The sequence below is a fragment of the Salvelinus fontinalis genome, chromosome 4 (genome assembly GCF_029448725.1).
Source record: "Salvelinus fontinalis isolate EN_2023a chromosome 4, ASM2944872v1, whole genome shotgun sequence".
In the NCBI taxonomy this organism is placed as follows: Eukaryota; Metazoa; Chordata; class Actinopteri; order Salmoniformes; family Salmonidae; genus Salvelinus; species Salvelinus fontinalis.
This window is the reverse complement of record NC_074668.1, coordinates 33,884,335-33,904,334: the sequence shown is the minus strand read 5'-3', so window position 1 is coordinate 33,904,334 and position 20,000 is coordinate 33,884,335. Positions and strand designations below refer to the sequence as shown.

The window sequence follows — 20,000 nt, the reverse complement described above, 5'->3', positions numbered from 1 at the left end:
TTTGATACCGAAGTATATTTAAAACCAAATACTTTTAGACTTTTACTCAAGTAGTATTTTACTGGGTGACTTTCACTTTTACTTGAGTCATTTTCTATTAAGGTATCTTTACATTTACTCAAGTATGACAATTGAGTACTTTTTCCACCACTGCTCTACAGGCTACACATAGACAAGGGAGATGCTGCTGTCATCAACATATTGGGGTTTGGGTAATGGACTGATTTTGGTCACATGGTCTGTGCCTCTCACTGGTGTTAAATAAATCACACTTCAACCACCATGTGACTGGCTGTCTGTGAGCAGTGGGAACAGACTGGTGGAAGAAGAGAAAGTCAAACAGTTTTTTCTACTTCAAGGCTCCAAACTATTGAAAGCCCAGATGGATAGAAATAGTCCATGGCAGATTCAGGGTGGGGGTTTATGTCATTATAGCAATGCTGTGAAAAATAGAGTGTCTGGAGTATTTATGTGTCCTTTTATGATGCTACAGAGCATATCTGTTGTGTAGACTAGCTCTCTCTAACTCTCTAAGTTCTTTCAACAGAATCTAAGAGAAATCCCTATACTCCACACTTGTGTGCTAACGATTCCCACTGCAAACAAAAAATAAACAATTTGTGTGACTAGAAAATAATGTCACGCTCTGAGAAATGCAACCGATGACTGTGTATCATGTGCATTTATGTAAAACGGATTATCCAATTAACAAGTATAGGAACACACAACGATCCCTTTATTATGGGAATACAAAGGAGAGTAGAGTCATGTACTCTAAAAACAGCTTATGTTGAAAAAATGCAAATGGCGTTAAATGAGTGTCTGGTAATGTGTTTGTGTGTAACCCCATGCTGTAGGGCTAGACTACATTACTGACGTCTCTCTATCTCTCTCTCTCTCTCGCTCTCTCTCTGTCTCTCTCTCTGTCTCTCTACAGGCATACTTCCGACAGGGTGTTGCCCTTCAGTACCTTGGTCGCCATGCCGACGCGCTGGCCGCCTTTGCCTCGGGGCTGGCCCAAGACCCCAAGAGCCTGCAGCTATTGGTGGGCATGGTGGAGGCTGCCATGAAGTCCCCACTACGAGGTAACGTGTCTCTCATACTGTATGTCTATGTTCTCCTCTCTGCCTTTCTAACTGGCGCTAATCTTCCTCCTTCTGTCAGTCAATAAATGTGTCAGTGTGACTCTAGCAGTCTGTCGGAGTGACTACTGCATATCTTTATATCCATCTGTATTTGCTTGGCAGACTGTCTGCTTGTCTGTCCATCTCAGTGTATTTGTGAAGGAGTCCCCTTGACTGACAGGACTGTTTCACATACTCTAACTACCTGATAAATGTGTTGCCAGTCACGCTGATCAGAAAGATACAGCTTTATCATAATAATAAGCTTCCAACAATACCCCTTTTGAGGCCTATTTTCCAAAGCCAAAGTGGACGTATAAGTAGCTTAGTATCCAGGCCAGGGCTTTCAGTAAATTGTGACTTCCCTGCTCCATGATGTGTGTGATATGTCAGGAAGCTGCAACAACCTGGCCCTTTGAGGCCCCCTGTCGGGGCCAGACGCATGGGGCCTCCCTCCAAACAAAACTGGAATCCATTTCACTAGTGCAACTGACCGCTGCAGAGGATTTAATAAGCTGCTATCCTAACTCCAACAGAGACTCCGAGTCATCCTGTGCTCTCTCTTTGTCATCACCAAAACCACCAAACTCCTCATATACTATACACATGAATAAATACAAGCCTGTTGTAACAGTTCAATGTTTTACTGGCCTGCACAGGCAGATCAGTGGATCCGCATGGCTTTGTTCTGTTCTTTTCTGTTCTGTTCAGAGAGGAGTCATTGGGATTTAGGCTGCTTGGAGCGCCTCTCTCAATCCCTGTTAGCAAAAGGCTGTATCTGAATACATGGAAAAAACGCAAGCAAAGAGTGAAGAGCTCATCTGAGGTGCATTGATTACATAAGCCTTGTCACTGGAAGCGTAACAGTAAAAGGGCTTGGGAGTGGGCCCAGCACCAAACACCAAACACTGTGGACCTGGCTGGGCCTCTCTCAGTAGGAGAGGATAAACTCTTTTTTTCAATCTATTAATTGTTTACCACGTTTCCCGTGGTGCCAGGGAATGAAGCAGCTAGCGACGGAGGGAGGGAGACAGTCCAAGGTGTGTTGGAGGGGGGGCTATGTCGGGGGATTAAGAGCAATCAGATTGGCTCCTGACACAGGGGTAGGATAATCAGCGTTACGCCAGCAAACAGGGAGGATAATCAGTGTCACGCAGCCAAAGCCATGTGATAAGGGAAAGGAATGAGAGCGTTGCTTTCTCTCGCAGAAGTCAAAGATGGCTGTTTTCCTGCCAGGCCCTCTTATCGGTGGAGTAACACCCCTTCCAGGATTACCTGGGTATTACCAAACCCACCCATTTAATTTCCCCCTCGCTTGGAGTTTGGTGTTGCCAGGGTCTTACTAAATGAACTAAACTGTCCACCCTGTTGAATTCAGAGTGTAGTAAGGTATAATAAGGAAGATGACTCTCTTTACTGATGATAGACATCAACTAGTAGCAGTTGAGTAGCAACGTGCTGTTTTACGTCTCACTTACCCTGCCTTAAGGACATCCACACAGACATCAATTTACGCTCCAAATTCACTTGAATGTTTTTTTCCCTACGTGTTTGGTTTTTATTCTGTCATTGGGCATAGCAACACAGATAAAGGTGTGCGCATGCAAACATTGAATGAAGAACACAAATAATTAAAGCAAGAAAACATATTCAAGGCCCTTGTCTTCAAGGAGACCAACAGTGTGTATAATTCCCCTGAAGCTCACTTTATCACCACTATTTGTGTTTACTTTGCTTTAGCATTGCAGTGTTATTGTGGCTTTGCCCAACTTTTCCCCCCACACAATGCATAAAAGAGATTTTCCATGAGTCCAGAGCTGAGCAGCAGACAGTGCTCTCATGTGACTCCTACTGTACTGTCCTCCTTTGTGCTTCTCACAACAAAGCTCTCAAAGGAGGGAAAAGTGCTCTCAGAACCCTCTCCGTCTCTGTCTCTCTTCTCTTCCGCCTATGATCATTATGTCAGCTTCCAACTGCTCAGATATCAAGGTTTTGATGCATGTTTTTTTCCCACATTGAATATCATCGAGTGAAATTAAAGAGGGGAAACCAGGCCCAGGCAGTAGCCAGTGTTGAGCACAGATGGGCTTGGTTCTGTTCTGTCTCTGTTTCTCCCATGATCTTGAACCAGCTCTGAAGTTCTCTGAGCATTGGAGGGGAAACAATGTCACCATAATTATTATGCATTTTTCCAATTCATTGTTACTAATAGATCACACTATTCATATTATGTCATCTTAGAAGGAGTGAAGCAGATACAGAAATATACTACAGAAGTAGAACATTGTAGTAGAAAAGTAGTATACAAGTAATATATAGTATATATATATACTGTTTTAGATTATGGAGATGCAGACACAAACAGAAGTACAGGAGGGTGTCAGGCCCTCCCTCCCATAGAGCAGAATGGGTGGTGGCCATGGCTCGTGAAATGGGAAGGTGAAATGAGTCATAGTTGTATTCAAAGGCAGGGGAGAATGAATGTACACTACATGGGTTTGTTATTGTCACCAGCCGCCCAGGGGAAATGGTAAAGGCTGTCAAAGCCTCCCCTATACCAGACCCAGGCTGAGGCCAAGCCTCCTCTATATGAGGCCAAGCCTGAGAGGAGGAGAAGGAACTATATATGAATGTACTGTATCTGTTTGTGTACATGTGCATACAGCTAGTACATATTGAATGTAGATGATATTTACTCTATGTTTCTAAAATGACCGGTTGAGAAAGAAAGAAAAACTGAGTTTTAGAGAGAGAGAGAGAGAGATAGAGAGAGATAGAGAGAGAGAGAGAGAGAGAGAGAGAGCGGCAAACAGAGGGTTCTCATTACTTTTCAGCATGGCTTCCCTGGCAGTGTGTACAGTATGTGTGCAGTGGTGTAAAGTACTTCAGTTAAAATACTTTAAAGTACTACTTAAGTAGTTTTTGGGGGTATCTGTACTTTACTATTTATATTTTTGACAACTTTTACTTTTAATGGTCCATTCACACACTCATCAAGAGAACATTCCCAGTCATCCCTACTGTCTCTGATCTGGTGGACTCACCAGATGTGAGAGTGTTGGAGTGTTGGAGAGTGTTGGAGTGTGCCCCTTACTATCCGTAGATAAAATAAAAACAGAACATGGTGCAGTCTGGTTTGATTATTATAAGGATTTTTTTATTATTTATACTTTTACTTTTTATACTTTATTCTATTTTAGCAATTACATTTACTTTTGATACTTAAGTATATTTAAAACCAAATTCTTTTAGAGTTTTACTCAAGTAGTATTTTACTAGGTGACTTTTACTTGAGACATTTTCAATTAAGGTATTGTATCTTTACTTTTACTCAAGTATGACAATTGGGTACTTTTTCCAGCACTGTATGTGTGTGTTTTATATACATTCAGTGGCCAGTTTATTAGGTACATCACCCCATTCACGAAAATGGTTCGCTCCTACAGATAGTGAGTCACATGGCCATGGCTTGCTATACTGAAGAGAAAACATACAGACCTTCCATATACCGTCATCTTCAAAAATGTGTGGTTTGATGATTAAATAACAAGAAATCAACTTTCTAGAACATAATAACAATAGACTTCGTCAAAAATGCATGACGTGTCACATTCACCCCAATATGCATCGAGGCTTCGAGGCGTTCATTAACTGTTTGATTGAATGTTAAATGGGGCAAAACAAGTGGCATAAGTGACGTTGAGCGTGGTATGATCGTCGGTGCCAGTTTCGCCGGTTCCAGTATCTCAGAAACGGCCGGGCTCCTGGGCTTTTCACGCACGACAGTGTCTAGGGTTTACAGAGAATGGTGCAACAAACCTAAAACATCCAGTCAGCAGCAGTCCGTTGATGAGAGGTCGAAGGAGAATGGAAAGAATCGTGCAAAATAAGAGGCGGGCCACAAACAGGCAAATACCGGAGCAGTACAACAGTGGTGTGCAGAACGGCATCTCAGAACGCACAACTCGGACCCGGATGGGCTACTGCAGCAGACCACCACACCACTCCTATCAGCTAAATACAGGAAGAAGCAGCTCCAGTGGGCACGCCATCACCAACACTGGACAATTGAGGAGTGGAAAAACATTGCCTTGTCCGACGAATCACGGTTCCTGTTTCATCGTGCTGATCTCATGGCTGCTGGCAGAGTCAGGGTTTGGCGTAAGCAGCATGAGTCCATTGCCCCATCCTGTCTGGTGTCAACGGTACTAGATGGGTGTACCTAATAAACTGTGTGTGTGTGTGTGTGTGTGTGTGTGTGTGTGTGTGTGTGTGTGTGTGTGTGTGTGTGTGTGTGTGTGTGTGCGTGCGTGCGTGCGTGCGTGCGTGCGTGCGTGCGTGCGTGCGTGCGTGCGTGCGTGCGTGCGTGCGTGTGTGCGTGCGTGCGTGTCTGTTCCTGCCCTACCCCCTGATGTGTGTGAGACACTGCAGTGCAGCACTGACGTTCCCCTAACTACCTGTTTATGGATCCAGCAGCCATGACACTTTTTACTGGTATTTCAATGTTTGATTTATGACACCACTCTGTGTGTCACTTTAAATGCAATTACCAGCTATGAATGCATATGATATGCACACGCCGCCTCTGCCAGCGCTACATTCTCCCAACCGCTGGAAAACGAGTGATGCTCTTGAAAGAGCATCATCAATTCTATTTTTGAGGGCTTGTGTGGAGCCTGGAGATGTGTTTCATATTGTGTGTGGTGAATATTAGATTACAAGTGGGTGGCTTGGTACCAGGCTATTCAGGTAGTGTTCATGTGTATTTTGTTATTTGTCCAATGAGTGTCATGGTCTTTAAGTGCATGGGTATTACTGATATAGTAACAGGTGTATAGTACACCTGACTGCAGTCATGATCTGCCTTGTGCAGGTACAGTACTACAGAAAAACCTCTGTGGGAGAGGAGTTGACCTCTGCAACTCTGCTAAAAATATTTGCAGGGGCACGAGTATAGTTATTCCCCATCCCCCTTCATGTACACACACTTGCACTCACATACAGTACACACACTCACACATACAGTACACACACTCACACATACAGTACACACACTCACACATACAGTACACGCACACACATACATAAGATGTCACCCCTGTTCCCATCCCCCTCCGTGTCAGCCCCAGTCTGCTGCCAAGGCTGTAGTCTGCCAGCGGGCTGTCTGGCTGTCTGTCTGTCTGTCGGGCTGGCTCAGTAAACTAGAGGGGCTGTGGATCCCAAAAGCCTGCGTGGCCCACCATTGATTTATGTCATTGTGTGCATTTTCAGCCTTCCCAGAGGTCACCTCGTGTGTCTCCTCTCCGCATTCCTCTGCCTCTGTCCCCTGAGTTACCAGCAGCATGTTCGCCATCACTTTTAACACTCAGCAGCCCTCAAAACCCACTCAGGCTTCTCTTCTCTCTCAAACTGCAATATCATTTCAAAGCAGTATAATTTCACTCTGCTGCCTCGCAGCAGAGCTGTCAGAGGATGTGTAAACACAACGTTTTTATATAGTGGCGTTTGAATTTTCCCGAGATTAAATTGTCTATAGTAGTTAAACCTGTCAATGGTGTATTCATTTGCTTGTCTTGTTGTGATGTTGTCAGTGAAATCTATGTTCTAAGGCCATCAGTCAGACAAGCTCGATAAAAGACACATTGATTGCTCTCCCTGAAACACACTAGATGCACTAGGACTGGGATGAGTTTAGATTGAGATTGAGATTTTTCATCTTGCAACATATTCAGGTGAACAAATCAACATGGCTAATGTGCAGTAATTTACCGAAGCTGCATACAGTCATTGTTGGTGAGCTATGGAGCACATTGTGTAGTCCATGAAACTGAAAGGAATGCAAAAAAGCTATCTGAATGAATCCAGTTCTTCTCATCATGACCCCCCCCCCCCCCCCCCTCCCTCCCTCCCTCCACACAGAGTCACTGGAACCCACCTACCAGCAGCTGCAGAAGATGAAACTGGACAAGAGTCCGTTCGTGGTTGTGTCAGTGATTGGTCAAGAGCTGCTGACAGCGGCCCACCATACCGCCTCCGTGGTGGTACTGGAGTCCGCATTGAAGATCGGCACCTGCAGCCTCAAGCTGCGCGGCTCCGTCTTCTCAGCCCTCAGCAGTGCCCACTGGTCCCTGGGCAATACCGAGAAGAGCACCGGATACATGCAGCAAGACCTGGAGGTCTCCAAAACACTAGGTAAGAGACAAGAGTGTGTGTGTTTATATGTGTGTGTATGTCTGTTCTTATCTGTGTGTATGTGGGTGTCTCTAACTACAGTATATCTGTCCCTGAGTTACTGTGTGTGTGTGAGGCAGCCCAGATTGGCTGGACTCTCCTGGCCCCACACAGTTTGACACATGAGTGGGCCGAGCAGAGCAGCATGAGAAGGGTCTGGAGTGGAGCAGAGCGCTGTGGTTATCAGGTAGAGAGCCTGGCTCTGGCCCAGTCTGGGGGGCCTGTCTGTCAGATATAATAAGGCCTCTCCCTCACCCCACTGGGGCCTGGAGATCAGGTCTAGCAGGTCGACCTGCAGTCTGTCTGTCAGTCAGTTAGCTGCTCTCTCTACTGTGGAGCTTTGTCTGTACAGCAGCTTAGAATGCCCAGCGCTCCATTTAAGGACATAATGGGATGTCAGTGTCAAGGAGCTCCATCGCATCACTGCATCACTGCTCTAAGATGGTAGAGGACCGGGACTGCCCTGTGAAGACCCACCCTACACTGAATGACAGCACATTTAGTTGTGACTTTCCGGTTGTACTGTACATAACCTGAGTGGTAAACAAACAAGGATACAGATGATTGTATTGAAAGTTAAAAGGTATTGATTATGATCCCAGATGAATTGTATAGAGTACATTGTTTTCTGTCCTGTTCTATCCTGTCCTGGAGTGACCTTCCCTTACTTGTCCTCTCTTCTCTCTGCTCTCCTCATCTCCAGGTGACCAAACAGGTGAATGTCGTGCCCATGGTAACCTGGGCTCAGCATTCTTCTCCAAAGGGAACTACCGCGAGGCCCTGACTAACCATCGCCACCAGCTGGTCCTGGCCATGAAGCTCAAGGACAGGGAGGTAAGAGACTGAGACACACAGGGCCCACAACTCACTGTGTCCTCTACCTAATACTCCTGGGAGTTTTTGCTGATCTTTTCCAGGTGGTAGTATGTAAGGTAAATCTATCATGTAGTTTTAGGTTATCTTCTGCTATAGAAGGAGGGGTGAGGGCATGTGGGGAATGGATGGCTGGTGTCTTTTCTCTGCTTCCGTTAGTGGTTGTAATAGTGGTGTGTCCTGCAGCTTTCCTCTCCTCTGTCTTGGTTGTTCAGAGGGTGAATCAAGGGTAAGACTGAAAGGCAGGAATGCTCTGCTGCTGGTTCTCCCGTCAGAGAGAGAGAGAGGGGTGGAAAGTGGGTTAGGAGAACAAATGAAGGTGACGAAGCGAGGGAGAGAGGTGGAGAGACCAATGGGAGGGCCTTAAGTAACAGCTTGTGCTCCTTGTTATCAATGCAAAACATTTATGCAGATATTATGCATATATTTATCCTGTTCATGTTTCAGTAAAACTGGGGTTTTGGCAACGTATGCTACTTAAGGAATGTCATTTGCACAGATTAAGCTGTTTGGATATGAAATAGAGGGAGAAAGACAAAAACAGAAGGACGAGAGAGAAAAAAACAACAGATGAGGGAGGAAGAAAAAAACAACAGTTGAGGGAGAGAGAAAAAAACAACAGATGAGGGAGAGAGAAAAAAACAACAGATGAGGGAGAGAGAAAAAAACAACAGATGAGGGAGAGAGAAAAAAACAACAGATGAGCGAGGAAGAAAAAAACAACAGATGAGGAAGAGAGAAAAAAACAACAGATGAGGGAGAGAGAAAAAAACAACAGATGAGGGAGAGAGAAAAAAACAACAGATGAGGGAGGGAGAAAAAAACAACAGATGAGGGAGAGAGAAAAAAACAACAGATGAGCGAGGAAGAAAAAAACAACAGATGAGGAAGAGAGAAAAAAACAACAGATGAGGGAGAGAGAAAAAAACAACAGATGAGCGAGGAAGAAAAAAACAACAGATGAGGAAGAGAGAAAAAAACAACAGATGAGGGAGAGAGAAAAAAACAACAGATGAGGGAGAGAGAAAAAAACAACAGATGAGGGAGAGAGAAAAAAACAACAGATGAGGGAGAGAGAAAAAAACAACAGATGAGGGAGAGAGAAAAAAACAACAGATGAGGGAGGGAGAAAAAAACAACAGATGAGGGAGAGAGAAAAAAACAACAGATGAGGGAGAGAGAAAAAAACAACAGATGAGGGAGAGAGAAAAAAACAACAGATGAGGGAGAGAGAAAAAAACAACAGATGAGGGAGAGAGAAAAAAACAACAGATGAGGGAGGGAGAAAAAAACAACAGATGAGGGAGAGAGAAAAAAACAACAGATGAGGGAGAGAGAAAAAAACAACAGATGAGGGAGAGAGAAAAAAACAACAGATGAGGGAGAGAGAAAAAAACAACAGATGAGGGAGAGAGAAAAAAACAACAGATGAGGGAGGAAGAAAAAAACAACAGATGAGGGAGGAAGGAAAAAAATAGAGGTAGAGCATGAGGGAAGGTAAACGGAGGAGGAGGGAGGGCCAGAGAGTGAGATAATGGGCAAGTTTCTTTCTCTCTGTCTGTCTCTGTCTTTTTTTCTCTCTCTTTCTGACCTCTGACCTTGCCTGACCTCTGTGGTGTTTGTGGGGGGTGACAGGAATTTGTTCTTGCACAGTTCCCATCACCCAGCTCAGAGAGAAGAATGCCCCTGCTTCCCCCCATCCCTCCCTGCTTCCCCATCCCTCCCTGCTTCCCCTATCCCTCCCTGCTTCCCCTATCCCTCCCTGCTTCCCCCCGTACCCTACTGCTTCCCCTATCCCTCCATGCTTCCCCAGTCTCTTATCCTCCCCGCCAGCCCCTCCCCGGCCGCTTCAACAGATATCAGGAGACGTTTAATCACTCCAGTTTACTGCTCTTAACGATGGGAAAGATGGGAAATCTTGAAGGGAATTGTGGTATGTGGATGTACTGTGGGGTTGTGTTAGAGAGGGGGAGAGAAATGAAAGGAAAGAGAGAATGGGATGGGTGGTTTAAAAGGCGAAGGGCAAAGCTACAGCTAACGGCCAGAGGCCCCCTCACATTTCTCAGACAAATATCTCCAGATATATAGACACAGAGGTGTCGGTATGAGACCACAGCCATCAGTAGGCCTAGACCTATGCCTGTCATGCACACAGGTTAAGATACAGTAGTGTTAGGGTGAGGTGCATTTAAAGCTGCAATCAATAACGGTGAAACTGCCACGTCAATATTACAATAAAAAACACATTTCTTCCCCTCAGACGTCATTGCACGTGCGATAGAACAGCAAAGTATGCACCCAAAACATTTTTCACCACGATGCTGGATGCTGATTTCCTTCAAACAAGAACTATAACAAATGCGCCTGTGGCGGCCAGTGATGCTGTTTCGCCTATCGCGGAGCTTAGCTTCAAAGGACAACTCCACCCCAAAAACTATCTTTTGGTATTTGTTTCATTAGTCCATTATTGATATAGTCTCAACATATTTTGCATGTCAGCAATCAAGTTTTCACGATATGTAACTTTCAGAATACAGAAATCATCCACATATGATGCATTTTACATCATACAGTATGAGCATCATACGTGGAAGATTTCTGTATTCTGAAACACATAGCCCTCCGAGTAAGTATTGTATTAGTAATTATACTCTTTACTTTACCCCAGTGCAGGTAGTGTTCCCCAGGTAGTGTTTCTCACATACACATTATACTGCTATTCTACTGTATTACTCCAGTATTGCTATAGTACTACTACTACTAGCCTTTACCCAGTACAATGCAGTGTTGTGCAGCCTGGCCTGGCTGTGGCTGTGATGGAGCAGCAGAGAGAGACAGAAGACAGAGATGTTCCTGAGAACATTCTCCATAAATCACGAGCAGTAATTGGATCCTGTTTTTATCAGTAGAGGAGTAGTGCACCTCTCTTTCATCTGCTAATGCTTTGCCCTGACCGGACGCTGCTGCTGCCACCGACCACCCCTCATGTCTAGTACCTGGTCACTGGCCTTAATCATACATAATGCTTCTGACCACTGTGCCGGCCATTATGACTTATTCACTTTCCACTTACTCTACTGAATGATTGTGACCAAAGTCCCTGTTTTCTGCAAGCTTGTACAGCTTTCCTATGGTTTCAAATGATTACTGCTCTTAAAGATGGAAAATCTTGAAGGGAATTATGGTATAATTGGCTTTGTGGATGTACTGTGTGGTTGTGTTAGAGAGGGGCAGAGAAATGGAAGGAAACAGAGAGTGGGATGGGCGGTTTAAAAGCTGCTAGTGTTCTCTGTGAGAGGAGAGGGGGAACCTGGGAATGGCTCCTGGAGTGCAGCGTTTTGTCATCTGCGACCGTGACTCGCTCTGAGCTGTAGTGCAGTGAGGTCACACTGACCACAGAGTTTGTGTTTTTCTTAACTTGCAGCCTTTGGAAATATCTTTAGCAGACTTTCAGCTGTCAGGTATTCTGGAGATATAACATAAACACACTCTCTCCTCTATCCAGCCATATGTGGCCCTGCCAAGTCCTTCCATACAGTAGGTTAATGTGGCCCCACCTTGTCTACTCTGTCTCTTCATAGCAACTGTCTAACTGAACAGCTTCATGTTATTCTCCCTTCGTGTTATTCTCCTGACACACTCTGATGGTAAAACTCTCCTCTCGTCTCCTCTCCTCTCCTCTCCTCTCCTCTCCTCTCCTCTCCTCTCCTCTCCTCTCCTCTCCTCTCCTCTCCTCTCCTCTCCTCTCCTCTCCTCTCCTCTCCTCTCCTCCCCTCCCCTCCCCTCCTCTCCTCTCCTCTCCTCTCCTCTCCTTTGCATGTGACGTCCTAGTCTTAAATAGTAGTGTTGGCTTGAGCGAGGTAACCCCTAATTTGGGGTGTGAGTATTTAGGAGAAACTGAGGCGGGCTGGCGATGGTACACTCTGTAATTACGTTACCCTGTGATGTTAAAAGGAGATTATGCTGCAGCTCTGCTGCTGGCTCCCCCAACGGCAATGGAAATCATAAACACAGCAATAGAGGTTAGGTAGGGGAGAGCAATGTTTTTTTTTCCATTGGGGTCTACAGTTTCTAACTTTCTCCCTATAGAACATCTCTACTCCTCCCACCTCTATCTGTCTGTTTGTCTACTCTTTGTCTTTTCCTTTGCTTGATCTGCTAAAAGGAATTCCTACAAACTAACTTAACCCATTACTCTCTAGGTGACATGGATCATCTAGGCCCTCCCACTGTCCAGCTGGCTTAATGGGGAAGTTAGGGGAGGGTTATGGAAGAAGAGAGAGGAGAGAGGAGAGAGGGGAGAGGAGAGGAGATAGGAGAGGGGTGAGGAGAGGGGAGAGAGGAGAGGGGAGAGAGGGGAGAGGGGAGAGGAGAGAGGAGAGGAGAGGGGAGAGAGGGGAGGGGAGAGGGGAGAGGGGTGAGGAGAGGGGAGAGGAGAGAGGGGCCTGCAAATGGGAGGTGTGTATGGAGGAGTGTCGTGGCGGCCCTGGTGGGTGTTCCTGGTGTCAGGGTCAGGGTTAGTCAGTGTTTGTCAGCGCTGCAGCTGAGGAGTGGGATAATTAAGGAATCATTAGGGGCCTGGTGCCTCCGCTTCCTTTATGGCGCCTGCTCTAATAGGGGGAGGCAGGGGGAGGGCCTGGCACCCATGTCCCTTTCCTCTCCCTGTCATGCCTCGCTCCCCCCGTCCCTTCTCTGCTGATTGAAAAGGAGGATTTGGGGGTGTTTAGGGGGTTCATTTATAGAGTTGGCCCAGCTTGGGGAGAAGGGGGATGGGATTGGGCAAAAGGGTGACAAATCAAGTTGGTGCAAGTACCCGTCTTTCCCCCTGTATCCACAGACGTCATAGAGCAGGCTAGACAGTCCCTATGTATGGGTCTAGCAAGACAACACCACCACAGACATTAGCCTAGCTCCACATAAATAAGTGTCTGTTTCCTCCAGTCTCATTGTGCTAGGGCTCAGCCCCTGGTGAATGTACTGTATTTGAAGCCACTGTAGCCTGCATGTGGTCCATCTATCCTGGTGTACTGTAATGACACACAGCCAGCCTGTCTCTGCTCTCCTCTCCTCGGCCCAGTGAGTCAGAACTGCTCTACACCGACGCACTTAGACGTGAATCATGGAAGATGTACAGCTGAGAGCAGCCAATGGGCCGTGACCAGTAAGGAGAGGGAAACAGGGCTGTGGGTGTGGTCATTAGCTAAACAAAAAGATGAGCATAAAGGCTGTAAGCCTCAGCATCAGACAGTAGAGTATCTCACAACAGCAGTCACTAAATGGACTGTAGGGATGTGGTTTGTATGGATTGTGGAGGTGAATGAATGTTAGATTGTCGGGTGATTTGTCCCGTTGTCCTCAGTGCAGGCAGGTTGGTATGAACCATCTAGCTTCAGGCTGCTACTGGGGATTTATTGCTCTTCGTTTTATTGTTGCAGCACACAGCCTTATCTAATCAGCAGTGTGTGTGTGTGTATGTGTGTGTGTGGTTATGGCCTGTGGCTGTGTTGTGTGTGAGAGTGAGCAGGTTACGGTGTGAAAGTGTATTTACTGATTTTGCCCCACCCCACAAGGTACTATTGACCCAGAACGTAGACTTGGAGCAGGCTCCCTGGAAAGTACTGTGTGTGAGTGTGAGCGTGTGTGCCCTGTGTGTGTGTGTGTATGTGTGCTGTAAAGTGTAGAGTTGTAAATGTGTATTTGTGTGTTGTGTGTGTGTGCTCTGTATTTGCTGCATTGTAGGTGACGCAGCAGTGTCTCCTCCAGTGGGGTACTTGGAGTGCTGTCAGAGAGATGAATGAGTGGCTTTATATCGACTACTGCTCTCTGCCTCTCCGCACCCTCATCCCTCTCTCTCCTCTGCCCGTCCTCTCTTCCCCCTCTAGTACCCTCTCGTTCCCTCTTTTTCTTCACTACTTCACCCTCCCTTTGTCTTTCCCACACTCCCTCCCTCATGCTACCTCACATCTCCTTCAGCCTATCCCCCCCTCCCTCTATTTCCTTTTCTGTCCTTTCCTCCCTGTCTCCATCTCTCCATCTCTCTCCCCCTTTCTTTTCTCTCACCAGGTGATGGAGCCTCTCTTTGCGTTATGGTGCCCCCTAGAAAGCACCAGTGCATTCCACTACTAAATGATTCTGTACTGTGTATAGCCGTGCTGTTTGAATGGGCTGATACACATATCAGCTGAGTACACACATAGAGGCTGCGTCATAGCGTTGATACGTGGGGGTCAAAGCGCTGTTGGTTAATGCCCACTCTAACAGTGTCTGTCTCTAAGCGCTGTCTGGCTTCATGTAGATTGAACTGCTCCTCGCAACTGGGAAGTGGAGTAATTTGTCTTGAATATTACACCTTGTCTATTTTCTCTCCCTAGCTGCTGCAATCAATGACAATTCAGAGGCACAGATTAGAGAACAAATAGACAGTGTCATGGGAGACTCCCTCCTGCTGACTGGCGTTGTTGTTCTGCGCTCTATGATTATAGATGACAATCCCTGACACACACGTGGTGCTCATCAGGGTGATGGGGGAGGGGGGTTGTAGGCAGGGGGATGAAACTCACTCTCTGTGGGGCTTCCACGACACGGCAGCGACTGCACCGCAGATATTTTAATCATTAGGAAAGTCAAACTTCCAATCATCAATCTTGGCAGAGGAATTTGCTGTCACGCGGAGGGAGGGATCAAGAAGGAAAGTGCCAACTCATCTTCCCTCGATACCAGCTGACGATAAGAGATGGAGGCCCATTGAAGACGTCAGCCGGCAGAAAGTTACTTCAGATGGGTTTGATGGAAATGAATTGTGCGTCAGCGTGGCCAATTGAAACCTGCTCTCCCATGTGTTGCTTATGTTCTCAGCGTGGTTTCTACAGTCTGCCAGACTTTCTGGGCCCACATTCTTTGGGGCATATTATAGCATGAATGCCAGGGGCTTGTAGGGGTGCCACTTCACTGTGACCCAATGGAACAAGTCCTAAGAGGTTTCCTAATCTTCTGGCCCTACAATGCTGTGCCTAGCTGATCCTCTGCAGTGATTTGAAGGGATCCATACTGGATTCTGAGTCATTCTTGTTAACTGTGTGATCACCCCTCGCTCTCTTGGCCTCTTCAGCAATATGTCAAATGAATAGGGCGGTCATGATATCCAAACCTTATGCTGATCCAACAGGTTCATTTTGAGTGGTCAGCTACAGTACACGAAGATTTAAGGGCTGTCAAAGTGAAGCAGGTATCTACAGTAGAGTACAGGGTGATGGGAGACCTCCCACTCTAAGGTGTATAGCTGATGTGGGAACACGGTTGTTCTCTCCAGCTCGCCCCTCCACTCCTCCTCCCCCCTCCCCCGCCCCCTCTCCCCCTCCGGCCAAGGTCCAGCCCTCTTCCAGGCTGACCAAAGAGCCATTTAAAGCCCTGGAACTGCATCCTCTCGCTCCAGGCCGATCGATAGTGGAGCTGTCAGCAAGACGAATGGAGGCTTTAGGAAGTCCATTTTAATGAAGGAGAAAGAGGAGAGAGGGGAAGAGAGAAGTAGGGGAGGGGGAGGAGACAGGGAAAGGGAGAGAGAGAGAGAGACAGAGGGGGAGGTATAATGGGAGGGAGGGAGGGGAGCATATGAGTGTGTATGTATGTGTGTGTACTGTATGCGTGTTAGTGAGTATGTGTGCAGAGATGTGTGTGTACTCTTTTTATAGTTGTCTCAGGGGAGAAGGCTAGGTTTGATTTAGTTAGTGTAAGACCTATTTCTAGCCCAGCAGTGTAAAATGGCTCCTTGGATACTCACTAACACAGAGACCCATATCACTGGACTGGAGAGAATTGATCTGACCTGCGAAACAAGACTATATCTATTAATCATGTCACCAGCACTGTTGTGATAAGGGAGATGCTGAGATGTAATGCACACTACTACTGCCCTTAACCAACCAGATATAAAACATATTCCTAACTGCCAGTTTGGACTTTTCCCTCATTTGGTTGTGTTACAGGCTGAATTTAAAATGGATAAAACATTGGACTGTTGTGTCACTGGCCTACACACAAAACCTCAAAAGGTCAAAGTGGAATTATGTTTTTAGAAATGTTTACAAATGAATTACAAATGAAAAGCTGAAATGTCTTGAGTCAATAAGTATTCATACCCTTTTGTTATGACAAGCCTTAATAAGTTCAGGAGTAAAAATGTGCTTGACAAGTCACATAATAAGTTGTATGGACTGTATGTGTGCAATAATGGTGTTTAACATGATTTTTAAATGACTACCCCATCTCTGTACCCCCCACACACACACAATTATCTGGAAGGTCCCTCAGTCGAGCAGTGAATTTCAAGCACAGATTCAACCATAAATGCAGCAGCCAATGTTGATTTTAAGATTTTAAGAGTCTTATGGCTGTAATAGGAGCTAACTGAGGATGGATCAACAACATTGTAGTTACTCCACAATACTAACACGAAGGACAGTGAAAAGAAGGAAGCCTGTACAGAATACAAAATATTACAAAACATGCATCCTGTTTGCAATAAGACACTAAAGTAATACTGCAAAAAGTGTGTTATACAAAGTGTTATGTTTGGGCCAAATCCAACAGAACACGTCACTGAGTACCACTCTTCATATAACCTAAAACAGGGCAAAATCTACACTGGCGTTGCTTATCAAGACGACGTTGAATGGTCCTTATTGGCCTTACAGTTTTGCCTTAAATCGGCTTGAAAATCTACGGCAGACTTGAAAATGGCTGTCTAGCAATGATCAACAACCAACTTGACAGAACCTGAAGAATGTTGAAAAGATTCATGGGAAAATATTGTACAATCCAGGTGTGGAAAGCTCTTATACGACTTACCCAGAAAGACTCACAGCCGTAATCACTTCCAAAGGTGATTCTAACATGTATTAACTCAGGGGGTTGAATACTTATCTCATCAAAATATATTATTGACATTACAGAGTTTTCTGTGTAGATCGTTGACCAAAAAGTACAATTGAATCCAGTTTAATCCCACTTTGTAACTCAACAAAATGTGGGGGGAAAATCTAAGGGTGTGAATACTTTCTGTATGTATTCTTGGTCCCTTAATACAGGCTGAAAGCTGCATGGTGATTGGTGATTAGCAGCTAGGGTCAGAGGTCAGGGACAGCCAAAGCAGAAAAGCAACCGTGTCCTCTGGGCACTGCTCTAGTCTTGCCCTGATTGTACTTATTGGAACAATTACTGGCCTTGATTAGTCACTGTGACTGTGTGTAAATGGTTATCGATTCTAGATGTGGCCAAAAACTGGTTCCAGCCCTGCAACAACCATGGTCCCTTTTGAGACATTCACTATAGTGATGCATAAAGGCACTCAAATGGCTTTGAATTGACCAGGCTGGGCCATTAATAAGGTTAATATGTTAGAGAAACACACAGCACGGTGGACAGAGTCCAGATAGCTGTGCTGCAGACAAAGGAGGGAGTTTCTCTTCTCACTGCTGATATGTGTGGACTTCCTCCTCTGCTCCCCCTTCTTCTCTGAAACTAGATACAGTATAGGCTAATGGCCATCCCTCCTATCCACCCCTTCCCCTTCTCTCTCTGTACATCTTCAAGGTTTTCTCCAAGCTCAGTGCTCTGTTGCTCTCCTCCTCTTTCTGTTAGTATGTGATGAGTTTCCCCTCAGAGAGTTAGTGGAATTCAGAAGGATCGGTGGACGTGAAGTGTGTTTGTGTGTGTGTGTGTGTGTGTGTGTGTGTGTGTGTGTGTGTGTGTGTGTGTGTGTGTGTGTGTGTGTGTGTGTGTGTGTGTGTGTGTGTGTGTGTGTGTGTGTGTGTGTGTGTGTGTGTGTGTGTGATAGGTCCTGTGTGGAACATACTCCTGTAGTATGAGGAAGCCGCAGGGCTACCAGAAAGAGAGGTCAGAGCAGCTCACAGCGTTTGATGTGTGCATTATATATAGCTGCTGCACACTGAGGGACGTGGGAGACTGCATTTTTGCTGGGTGAGGAAATGGTCTTTTGCAAGACTCCCTGACATAAAACAAAGAGAGGAATTGCTGTTCCACGATTTGGCTATAGCAGCCTTCACCACCCTGTACAGCTCTCACTGTATACACACCAACTCCTTCAACTCGTTTATTTTCTCTCTCTCTCTCTCTCCCTCTCTTTTTCCGTCTCTTTAGTTTTTGTCCCCAGCTACAGCTGCATCAGTATTCCTTGCTCTGTGGCACAGTATTCAAACCAACCCTCCCTTCTCTCTCTCTCGCTCTCTCTCTCTCTCTCTCTCTCTCTCGATCTCTCTCGTGGATGATGTTTTGGTGAAATGTGCCGGTGTGGAAAATGCTAACAAAAGGAAATAAAATGGGGAGAATATACGAGGTCCCAAGTGATTGAAATGAAAGTACTGCATTTTATTAGGGGATGGGAAACATATAGGAATGGCTTCTGCTCTGCCTCTCACACAGCAATCTGGTCACTTACAAACACACACTCTATTACGAAGATCATTTACACACACGCGCACACACGCACACCACAAGTGCACATACACACTCATTGATCGTAGACTCGTTGGATTGCTGTTTTGTGCTTGTAGCAATAATGTCCACCGTACTGATGGTGCCACTGATATGGCTCTCTTATCATAAAGCATAGTCACCATGAGAGTGAGATGCATGTGTGTTTGTACTTAGCGAGAAGCTTTTGTTTATAGACCGCCACATGTTTACAATATAAGACGACAGTACTTACTATTGAATTCTATAGTACATTTTAGTAGTATACTGTAGAATACTATAGTAAATACTACAGTATTAGCCTAAAAAAAAACACTGTAGTAAATACTACAGTAATGTCCTCAAAATCACGACACTTTTTTAAACTAAAGTAAATACTTACAGTATCGAATTTGCATATACCCTTCCCATTCCCCTCCTCCATATATCCCAATTTGTGCCACCCATAAGTGAGAAACCTACATACCAAGTATAGACCATATTGTCTAGACAAGAGCAGAAGCTCTGAACTCTCCATTCAGACTCCAGTCCTACAGTACCTTACTACAGGTTATGGAAAAATGTAAAATTTTTATGGAAAAATCCAAATGAGTATTTCTCCAGTAGGTTTCCTCAAGGAGAAAGACTCCACTTCTATGTCAAAGATAATAAAACATTATAGTATATAATGTAGTTTTCTTTTCGCTACAGTGTTTATACTATAGTTAACTGTACACTGAGTATACCAAACATTAGGAATACCTTCTTAATTATTTGTTTCACCCCTCCCCCACCACCATTTTGCCCTCAGAACAGCCTCAAACCCAGCAGCGTTGCAGTTCTTGACACAAATCGATGCGCCTGGCACCTACTACCATACCCTGTTCAAAGACACTTAAATATTTTGTCTTTCCGAATCCATGTCTCAATTGTCTCAAGGCTTAAAAATCCTTCTTTAGTCCTTAAGAACCTATTGACACACCTAAGTTACATAATACAAAAATCCCCATCAAAATGTGTCAGTTGAACCTAGAGATATTGCATGTTCTGCGTCTCAATCCACTGCATCCGCTACGTCGGCCTTCCCCGTGGAAGGTGGCCGAGCTACAGCAGTGTTTGTCAGACCTCCCAAAAAACTGTTTGTCCTATAAACTACACTGCTCAAAAAAATAAAGGGAACACTTAAACAACGCAATGTAACTCCAAGTCAATCACACTTCTGTGAAATCAAACTGTCCACTTAGGAAGCAACACTGATTGACAATAAATTTAACATGCTGTTGTGCAAATGGAATAGACAACAGG

General features: G+C 45.3%; 1 protein-coding gene across 1 annotated transcript in view; it reads left to right on the top strand.

The window, feature by feature from the left end:
• The window catches only part of LOC129852854 (tetratricopeptide repeat protein 28-like), a 309,151-nt gene that overhangs the window by 257,062 nt on the left and 32,089 nt on the right, over positions 1-20,000 (top strand). Inside the window, exons 3-5 of the mRNA XM_055918488.1 lie at positions 938-1,085; positions 7,044-7,316; positions 8,059-8,198. Coding sequence (XP_055774463.1) covers positions 938-1,085; positions 7,044-7,316; positions 8,059-8,198 — 561 coding nt within the window. The remainder of the gene's footprint in view (positions 1-937; positions 1,086-7,043; positions 7,317-8,058; positions 8,199-20,000) is intronic.